The 10,495-nt window shown below is 37.2% G+C and overlaps 1 protein-coding gene across 1 annotated transcript; it reads left to right on the forward strand.

Annotated features, from left to right (window-relative positions):
• The first annotated feature begins 6,977 nt into the window (after positions 1 to 6,977).
• On the forward strand, positions 6,978 to 8,954 carry LOC145687388 (uncharacterized). The gene has a single exon (XM_081760843.1). The coding sequence runs from the start codon at positions 6,978 to 6,980 to the stop codon at positions 8,952 to 8,954; it is 1,977 nt and encodes a 658-aa protein (XP_081616969.1).
• The last annotated feature ends 1,541 nt before the right edge of the window (positions 8,955 to 10,495 follow it).

The raw sequence follows: 10,495 nt of genomic DNA on the forward strand, positions 1-10,495 counted from the left end.
CTCGACGCGAATTTCGAGACGTCTCGACTCGAATTCGAGTCGAGTCGAGACAGAGACTGTCGAGTCGAGACACGAGTCGAGACAGAAACATATTTTCGAGTCGAGACACGAGTCAAGACAACATTTTCTCAAGTCGAGTCGAGACAGGCTTAAATCTCGACTCGACTCGATTCGTACGCATCCCTAGTCATCTTGCAACTGAAATTCTCGCTCTCTCTCCCTCACACACACACACATAAAACATACTTTTGCCGTTTTACCAATCGCCCGTTTACATCAGTCATGTTCAAAAATTCACATCTTCGTTTGGAAGCCGGGCGATGGACAAAGAAAGCAAAGATATTGTCGACAAACCCTTCAAATTGTTTGCTTTCAGCAAATTTATGGTACCCCTATAGTAACAATAACCCTGGAGGTGAAGAGGTTTTACAGGGGGGCCTTCCTTTTGTTACGCGGAAATGTTTGATCTGACCAGAGTGCGAAATTGCCCTCTACTTCCATGTTGAGAGGAGGGGAATACTTCACTTTCCTAGTGAATAATATTCATTAGGACCTGAATTATCTTCAAAAATGGTTTCTTACAGGCGCATAAAACCTTTCGAACTTAATAAATGTAAAGAACATTTGGCATAATATTTATGGAACTCCGTTGAAAGCAGAAAATATCATGAGAATGATCAAAATTCGAACATTGAAGAACATAATTAACAGAAAAGAAATAGGATACCCAAACCATATTTTTAACCCTGCTATAAAATGTATATTCTATATTTGTACTAATTCCTTACTCCCATCAAAGTAACCTGGCCAGGATATTCTCTCCAAATTTTTCAGACTGAAATCCTTTTATTCCGTACGATTACGCCCCCTGACACAATACGGAAAAACAAATGCTGTTAAAATCCATACACATGACCCTTCCGGGACTCAACCCGGGGCCTTCAAGCCGATGGTCTATCGCCGCATACCGCTCGGTTTGGTATGAAGTTGTACGTTGTATGATTACGAATAGATCACGACAATATAAGAAACTTTAATCCAAAATGGCCACCCAAAAATCATTTTTTAGACCACTAGCTAATCTGGATGTACTGTCATAAGTTTGTTACACAAACGGGGCAACCACCATATAGGGGCACACACCCCGCGAGTATGGGAAGAGATTTGTATCATGGAGGTGTAGACTGGCACCAAGCATTCTTTCCTCCGATGTGTCAAGTAGAGTTTAGTGTGTAGTAACCTATAAAATTTCAATTCCTCAATAAAATTATTTGGTTCCAAGCTTTTTTTAAAATATATATATATATATATATATATATATATATATATATATATATATATATATATATATATATATAATAATTGCAAGAAATCTAAATATGCTAAAATGGAAAGTAGTTTTTGGATTGGTATGGGTTAACACTGTGAAACCTAAAGGCTGGAATATATGAAATCAAAGTGTACACACACATCTATCTATCTAACTAATATATATATATATATATATATATATATATATATATATATATATAGAGAGAGAGAGAGAGAGAGAGACACTATAAAGCAAGTCGGCTGATAGTATACGGTAGTGTCGGGGATAAGGACACCTTTACACCGAACTTTGCTTGTCGTGAAAACATTATTTGACATTTGTCTTCATCTTCCACGTACCTATGATCAATTTACTATATATTCGTGTATTGAAACTGGTGAAACAAATTTCAATGATTCAAAATGTAAAAAAAAAAAAAAAAAAAAACAGAGTCGAGAAGCCTCAGACAACTAACAGCAGAGATATATTATCTTTTAAACTATTTGTCCTTACCTTGTGAGCTTATTTGAATTTATTTTTAAGACCTGTAGGCAACTTTGGCCCACTCCGAATAGATAATGATGGGGAAATTAGTGGAATGAAGAAAGTGATAGGATACAAGACAATTTCGAGAAAACACACACACACTCGATGTGTGTCCACCACAAAGCTCACATGGCACTAACCGAGATCGAACCGACTACCACACACACCAGAGGTAAATGCTTCACGGTGTAGCTACCGTGACATTTCTTGTCTTGTGTGTTCTGGGTAATAAATTAGTTGTATCTTGATTAACATGGTGCAGTCTGCTACAGTTTACTTTCGTTCCCATGGTATGCTGCTATTTTTTGCGAGACAAGACGAGACGGGACAGAACCTCTCGAGACGAGACACGAGACGGGACGAGCACATTTTTCGAGACGAGACATGCTTTGCACGAGACGAGACGAGACAGCCTGAAGTCTCGTCTCTTGGCAACACTAGGATTGGCAGATTTTATGAACATATGTGGAAGAATCATTTCCATATAATTCATTTCCATAAAAGTCTTCTTTGGTCTGAAACTTTTTAGTGATACGTGGGATGTTGGTCACAATAAACAATAAATGCATTCAGCGTAGCAACATCCATCATATTACAACACAGTACCACGGGCCAGCGTTTGGTTTGCCTATTACATGTGTAATTACGAACTTGCTGGTCCATGACGTCAACGCTACCCTTAGTCTCATTGTAAAATTCTACAATAATTGGCTTCCTTTTAGGGTGATCGATGTCAACTGCATCATCATGGTGCATTGTGCTTAGAAGAATCACGGTTTTGTTTCTCTTTTGACAGTAACTAACCATTGTAATTTCCTTTTGAAACGCAAATTTACTAGTATTCACTGCCTGAGTTGCGCCTGGTTTCATTTCCTTTGGTATTTCTCTCTTATTATGTCGTAATGTCCCAACCACAGTTAAATTTTTCTCCAGTTGATATTTAGCCAAAGGTATACTGGTGAAATAATTGTCCATGGTGATATTTCGGGCTGTACCAACAACAGTATGAACTAAATGTTTCACTGTATTTAGGGCCAAATCCTTCTGTTGTGGTTCTCCTGGTTTCTTTCCTGTGTACACTAATCCGTCAAAGCGTAATCTGTTGCTGCTTCACACATCCAGAAAATTTTTAAGCCATATTTTTCCGGTTTTTTTGTCATATACTGAATGAAACCACAACGGCCTCTAAATGTAACTAACTGTTCATCTATTGTTAGATTTTCTTTTGCGACCATTACTTTTCTGTACTGTTCAATAAACAATTGCCATACGTAAGAAATAGGCGCAATTTTGTGTGTTTCTAGCCTAGCTTGTCGTGTTCTTTTGTCGTCGAACCTTAGGAATATTCTTATGGTTTCGAAACGATTCACTGACATCGTAGCTCTATATAATGGATTGGAACATTTATCAAGAAAAAGTTCCCGCACAGGAACATCCCAAGCCTTGTTTGCCCTGATATGTAACAAAACTCCGAAAAAAGCCAGAATTTCTTCAAATGATATGTCCTCCCAATGTTTCTTTTGCAATTGACACACTCTCTTTGCTTCCATGTTGGTGCATCTATCAACTTCATCCAGGAGAGTGCGCGGAATGAACATATTCCAAACACTGATGAGAGAATCAGTTCTCATACCTTTTGAAGGTCCTGGTTTAAATCTTGTAACATTGTGAACGGGAGTTTTGACTGGAGGAGATGGATTGTTATTCCATATCATACCACTGGGTGCAATATAATAACTGTCTTTTATTAGGGGATTTGCGTCTTGTTTTGAAGCAGATTGAATATTTCCACACATACCGTCGTCTTTCTCATTATCACTTTGATCAAAAGTGTCAGAAGATTCGTCTTCATCTTGATTGGCAGGAGGAATATATTCTTCACTTGTATCTGATACTTCACTTTCCTCTGAACTCATGCCTTCATCTTCATACACCCACTGAGAAATAACAGAAGAAAAATTCGGACTGGAAGCACAAATTCTGTCTTCTGATCTAGGTCGTTTACGTTTACTTGCACTAGTGCATTTCATTTTAGATTAGAAAATGGTTACACCTTTGTATAGAAGAAAATCAAAATTCACGCATGATTCGCCAGTGATTACTTCAAGTAGTAGTTGCATACACTACAACAGATGTCAAAAATCTGCACTTTAGTTATGTATTTTAAACTACGTATTTCAAGACAAATAAAAAAACAGAAAAAAGCCTGTTATTGGTGGAAAGCAACAATAGGCAACAGTATAGTGTATCAGAGAAGCCGACGAAATATTGTTGCTGCGTACAGAAATAGAAAAAAAGAAAAATATGACTATAGTTCACAATAAAGTGTATAGATGTCCAAATGAACTCCTTCGGGTATTTTAAGCGACTTACATTTTGAGGGTATTTGCAGATGGGTATCTCCAACGTTGGAGATTTGTACAGCATTTTCACTGCCATCTGGTTGTTGTTTCCTCAAACAGTTTGGAAACCAGATACGGGATTTTTGGTGTAAAGCTACTATTCGTCTTTCGTTTCGAATAAAGTAGAATGAATATTGGTCCGATCATAACGTAAAAGGTGGTTCATGCAGCGTTTTCGCACGGTTTCAAGAAACAACCACCAGATGGAAGTGGAATTGCAGTACAAATCCTTTACATTGAGTCATCAATCTATATTATTTTTATCTTTGATTGAGGGTGGACTGTATAAGCTACAGAGACTCTACTTGAAGCAGTAGATAAATTTTGGCAAACCATACTCCTTGTTAAAAATTGTTAAGAACTCGCTGTAAAGATGCATGCGGGAACACTGTGCAGAGACTTCATTCTCCATCGACTGAGCGAACTGAGCGACTTCTGAGAGAGATAGACAGGGTGTTAAGTCTTATGTTATGTAGTAATATTTTTTAAGAACTGGAAACACTGTTTCTACGAAATTTAGATTTCATTTGTTATTCAAGATGGAAAGTGTTGAAGAGAGACGGTGCATAAGGCACGAGGCACGAACATTTCTTCCATAATTTTGAAGTTAAGTTTGTTATTTAAGTGCAATGAACACAGTGCAGTTATTATATGTACCTTGTGGTTTATTTTAAGTGTTAGTTAAAAACCAGCGATTAGTAAGGTACAATAAAAACTAAAAACAATTATTGGAAGTTTCCATTGTTAGAAGACAGTCCATTACCAGTTAAGTAAATCGCGAACATTTAAGAACATAAGCATAAACAGTTTTTTGGTCCTCCAGTGCCGAATGGAGGAAGTGTTGTGCCAAGAAAAATAATAAGTGAATCATTCAAACATTCATATTGACTATGTGTGTGTAAAGACAGTGAGTGTTACGAAACAGACGCAAAATTGACCTAGTGGACTTATCACGTACGCGCCTACGCATTCAGCTGTGCATTGCAATTTGAAGAAAAACAAAGGCGCAATGTAGCAGTCACGTAGCTAAGTATATTTTTTTGTTTCTTTTACTTGTGTAAAGGTCTGTTGTTATAAGGACTTCAGGTAGATATATCACAAGCAATGGATTCAAATACAAATTCTCTTATAAAGGCAAGAGGCCTAGCTAAAGCGTCCCTTATAAGAATGAAAACATTTGTTGAACAATTTGGAGCAGGTGGTGATGTAATGCAAATTAAAGTTAGGTGTGCACGTTTACCCAATATATTCAAAGAATACGATGAAGTGCAAAAACAGCTTGAATTAAAGGACGAAAACAATGAATACACACAGGATAGGGAGCTGTTTGAAGCTACTTACTACGATACTCTTGCAAAAATGACGTCAATTGTTGAAAGAGCTGAGAAGGCTAGTAGTAGCAATAGAAGTTCGTCAGGTGATTCAACCGCGAATACAGGGTGTCTAAAATTACCAGTCATAAAGCTACCAACATTTAAAGGTCAAGTTATAGATTTCAGACATTTTCATGATACTTTCAGTAGTTTGGTTGTAAACAATCAGAGTTTAGATGATATTCAAAGATTTCATTATTTGTTGTCCTCGTTATCAGGTGAAGCAAGCAAATTAGTTGAGAATATACCAGTGACAGGTGAAAATTTCAAACTTGCTTGGGAAATGATATGCAAAAGGTATAATAATCCAAAGGTAATAGCAACTGCTCATGTAAAGGCATTGTTTCATTACCGACTGTCAGTAAAGATTCAGTGGCGGACTTAAGGACATTATTAAATCAAACTATAAGTAACGTAAATGCACTTAATGCGTTACAGTTAGATACTCCTTTGGAGGATATATTGTTATCGCACCTAGTTTTGGAAAAGCTAGATGAACAAACACGTAAAGACTTTGAAAATCAAACAAATAGGGAGCAGTTTGCTAGTTTAGAAGAACTTCATGTCTTTTTAGAAAATAAATGCCAGGCCTTAGAATTGGTAAAGTCTACACAATCAAAGTCGCATCTCAGTAAATCTAATGTTGTCAAGGAAGTAAAAAATGCTAGACAATCTTATGTGAGTACTAATGTTTTGTGTTCGTTTTGTCAACAAAGTCATGCGTTGCACAAGTGTAATGAGTTTCAGAAATTAAGTGTATCCAAAAGATTAAGTTTTGCGAAACAGAAGAAACTGTTTTAATTGTTTGAAAGTTGTCAACCATGTAGCGAAAGATTGTTCGCTAAGTGCATGCAAAATATGTAATCTCAAGCATCACACGTTATTGCATAGTGATTTTAAGAAATCACAGCCTTATCATGCTGCCAGTGTTGAAAATGATTCTGTTACGGAACCTGTAGGGGAAAAGTCAATGTCTCAAGGGCAGGAAGTTGTTAATACTAGTACTTATTGCTCTGTGAAGCCTAAAAGTAATGTGCGTGTTTTACTTTCAATTGCAGTTGTTCAAGTTAAAGATTGCAATGGTAAATTACATATGGTTAGGGCTTTGCTTGATAGTTGTTCCCAATCTCATTTTGCAACAGAATCTCTCATTCAAAGGTTAAAATTAAAGAAATATCCTATCAATGTTCCTGTACAAGGTATTAATAATGTAAGTTGCAACGTTAAACACGGAAGTAAGTTACAAGTATTCTCTGCTGTATGTGATTTTAGTGTAGATGTTGAGTGTTTTGTATTGCCCAAAATAGCGGGAAATTTACCTGATGCTGATATTGACATTAAAGAATGGAACTTTCCACCGAATTTACAGTTAGCGGATCCTACAAGTCTGGTAAGATTGATTTGTTGTTAGGTGCTGGAATTTTCTTTAGTCTACTCAAAGCAGGACAACAGGTGCGTCCAGGAGCATTTCCAGTTCTCCAAAATACAGAGTTAGGATGGATAGTTTCAGGACAATATCAGATGCTAAAGCACAACAACTTCACGCCAGAACATCGAACATTCTTTTTGCACAACAACGATGATTTAAGCCATCAGCTGCAGAAGTTTTGGAAAATAGAAGATATTCAAGAAACTCCTATATCCAAAGAAGAAAGGGAGTGCGAAGAACATTTTATCGCAAACACTAGAAGACATTCAACAGGACGCTTTATAGTGAGACTGCCATTCAAACAAGAAGTGATCCAGTTAGGTGATTCTTATAAGACAGCTGTTCAGCGTTTACAACAACTAGAAAAAAGGTTAAATAGATGTCCCAAGTTACGCACAGATTATGTGGCATTCCTTGAAGAGTATAAAGCTTTGGAACATATGAAGGAAGTGGAAGACAGCCCTAATATTACTCAAGGATATTACTTGACTCATCATCCAGTTATTAAGGAAGCTAGTACTACTACGAAGACTAGAGTAGTATTTGATGCATCCGCATGCTCAACTAGTGACATTTCACTCAACGATGTTCTCAAAGTTGGTCCAACTGTGCAAGACGATTTGCAGTCAATTATATTAAGATTTCGCACCTACCCTATAGCTTTTACTGCAGATATAGAGAAGATGTATCGACAGATTTTGATTGATGAGCGTGACTGTAAATTCCAGAAGATCTTGTGGAGAAGATCAGAAGAAGAACCCATTAAGGTATATGAATTAAAGACTGTCACATACGGAACAGCCTCAGCGCCTTTCCTTGCTACTCGCTGTCTCCAGCAATTAAGTGCAGAAGAAGCTTGTGAATATCCGAAGGCAGCACAAATTCTTAAGAATGACTTCTATATTGACGATTGTATTTCAGGAGTTGAAAGTTTGGAGGAAGCTTTAAAGATAAAGGACGAATTAATACAAATGCTGCAAAAGGGTGGTTTTTTGCTAAGAAAGTGGTGTTCCAACAGTACTGAGTTATTGGAATCCATCTCTGAAGAATTGAGAGAAACACAACTTCCATTACGCTTAGACGATAAGGGTCAAGTCAAAACATTAGGATTACTTTGGCATCCAGCAACTGATCAACTTCAAGTGATGAATGGATTCACTCTAAATCAAAGGTCGAATAATAATTTAACAAAGCGCAAGATGTTGTGTATTATTGCTTCAATCTTTGATCCGTTGGGAATTGTTAGTCCAATAACAATCGTATGTAAGATAATTTTTAAAGATCTGTGGCAAGCAGGATTGGAGTGGGATGAAACACTTCCTAAAGAACTACAGCAAAGATGCAAGACAGTACTTGAATTCATTCCTTCATTATCAGATATCAGTGTAGACAGAATGGTTATTCAGTCAGGTATCTTGATAGACATTCAAGTTCACGCTTTCTCAGATGCTTCAGAAAAGGCTTATGGGACATGTGTGTATTTAAGATCCGTCAACAAGGATTGTCAAGTTACTTCGAAGCTATTATGTGCTAAGTCCAAAGTGGCGCCCATAAAGAAAATTTCCCTGCCTCGCTTAGAGTTATGTGCAGCATTGTTGTCATCAAAACTTGTCAAGAAGGTAACTAAGGCATTAAAACAACGAATATCCCAGATATATATGTGGACAGATTCTATGGTGGTCTTAGCATGGTTGAGAGAGAGTCCAAATAGATGGAAAACATTTGTTGGCAATCGAGTTGCTGAGGTACAAGAAGTGGAAGGAGAATGGAGACACGTCGCTTCAAGTGAAAATCCTGCAGATATTGTATCAAGGGGAACAAGTCCTGACAAGTTAATACATAATAATTTGTGGTTGGAACGGTCCTCAATGGTTACAGTGTTCTTCACTTAATTGGCCTAAGACGGAGCCTGCCCCACTCAGAGAGATTCCTGAACAGAAGAAATTAAAATCAAGTTACTTAGTGACAAGTCAAGATAATAGTATAATCGAAAGATTCTCTACTTTGAACAAACTTCAGAGAGTCTTGGCTTATTGCATGCGGTTTTCCAAGAATGCTAAAGTAGAAGCATCAAGAAGAAATGTAGATGCTCTTACTTTGGAAGAAATTGAAGAAGCTTTAATCAGACTAATACGAGAAGTTCAAAACTCAGTTTATGCTAAGGAAATGTCTGATCTTAAAGAAAGTGGAAGAGTTAGCAATAAGAGCAAACTCTTGTCTCTCAATCCTTTCATATGTGATCAACAATTACTAAGAGTTGGTGGAAGATTAAAGATGTCTGAACTTGAATTTGATGCTAAACATCAAATTATTCTACCACCAGATCATCACCTAACAAGACTAATTATAGAACATGAACACAGGCGATTGCTACATTCTGGATGTCAGTTAATGCTAGCATCACTAAGGCAAAGGTATTGGATACCTAATGGTAAAAATGCCATCAAGAAAGTTATTAGAAGGTGTATTACATGTCAAAGATTAAAGGCGTCTGGACCAGAACAACTAATGGGACAACTACCAAAACATAGAGTAGAACTAACAGGACCTTTCACAAATTCTGGAATTGACTTTGCCGGTCCTATTTACATCAAAACTGGTACCAGAAAGTCAAAAACAAAGGTGAAGTGCTACATTGCAGTGTTTGTGTGTTTAGCAACAAAGGCTATCCATCTCGAAGTTGTGAGTGATCTTACTAGTCAGGCATTTTTAGCTGCTTTGAGAAGATTCATATCTCGTCGAGGTAAATGCAAGCATATCTATAGCGACAATGGAACTACGTTCATTGGTGCCAACAAGGAACTTCAAGAAGTCGCAAAGTTGTTGCATACAGCTGACCATCAAGAAAGGATTAAGAATTTTGCAACTACTGAAGGAATCCAATGGCATTTTATTCCGCCATATTCGCCCAACTTCGGTGGTCTTTGGGAGGCTGCAGTTAAGTCCTTTAAATACCACTTAAGAAGAGTCATGGGAATGTCATATCTCACGTTTGAAGAATTAACAACATTAATCACACAAATAGAAGCTTGGTTAAATTCGAGACCTCTTGTAGCATTATCCAATGATCCTAATGATCCAGTAGCATTAACTCCTGGTCATTTTCTTATTGGTCAACCATTGACAGCACTACCAGAACGTGACTTACATCAGGAGAAGATTAGTTCAAATCAAAGATGGCAAAGGATCCAACAACAATTTCAACAGTTTTGGAGAAGATGGTATATGGAATATTTGTCACAATTACAATGAAGAAATAAGTGGAAGAGAAGCTGTGGCAACATACAGCCAGGTCAATTGGTGGTTCTCAAAGAAGATAAGCTACCTCCTCTATCATGGAAATTGGGAGTCATCACTGAAATGCATTCTGGACCTGACGGTTTGGTTCGAGTGGCTACTGTTAAAACTTCCAATGGTTTATATAAACGCTCAA

This window comes from Thermobia domestica, chromosome 6, assembly GCF_964235325.1.
Source record: "Thermobia domestica chromosome 6, izTheDome1.hap1.1, whole genome shotgun sequence".
NCBI lineage: Eukaryota > Metazoa > Arthropoda > Insecta > Zygentoma > Lepismatidae > Thermobia > Thermobia domestica.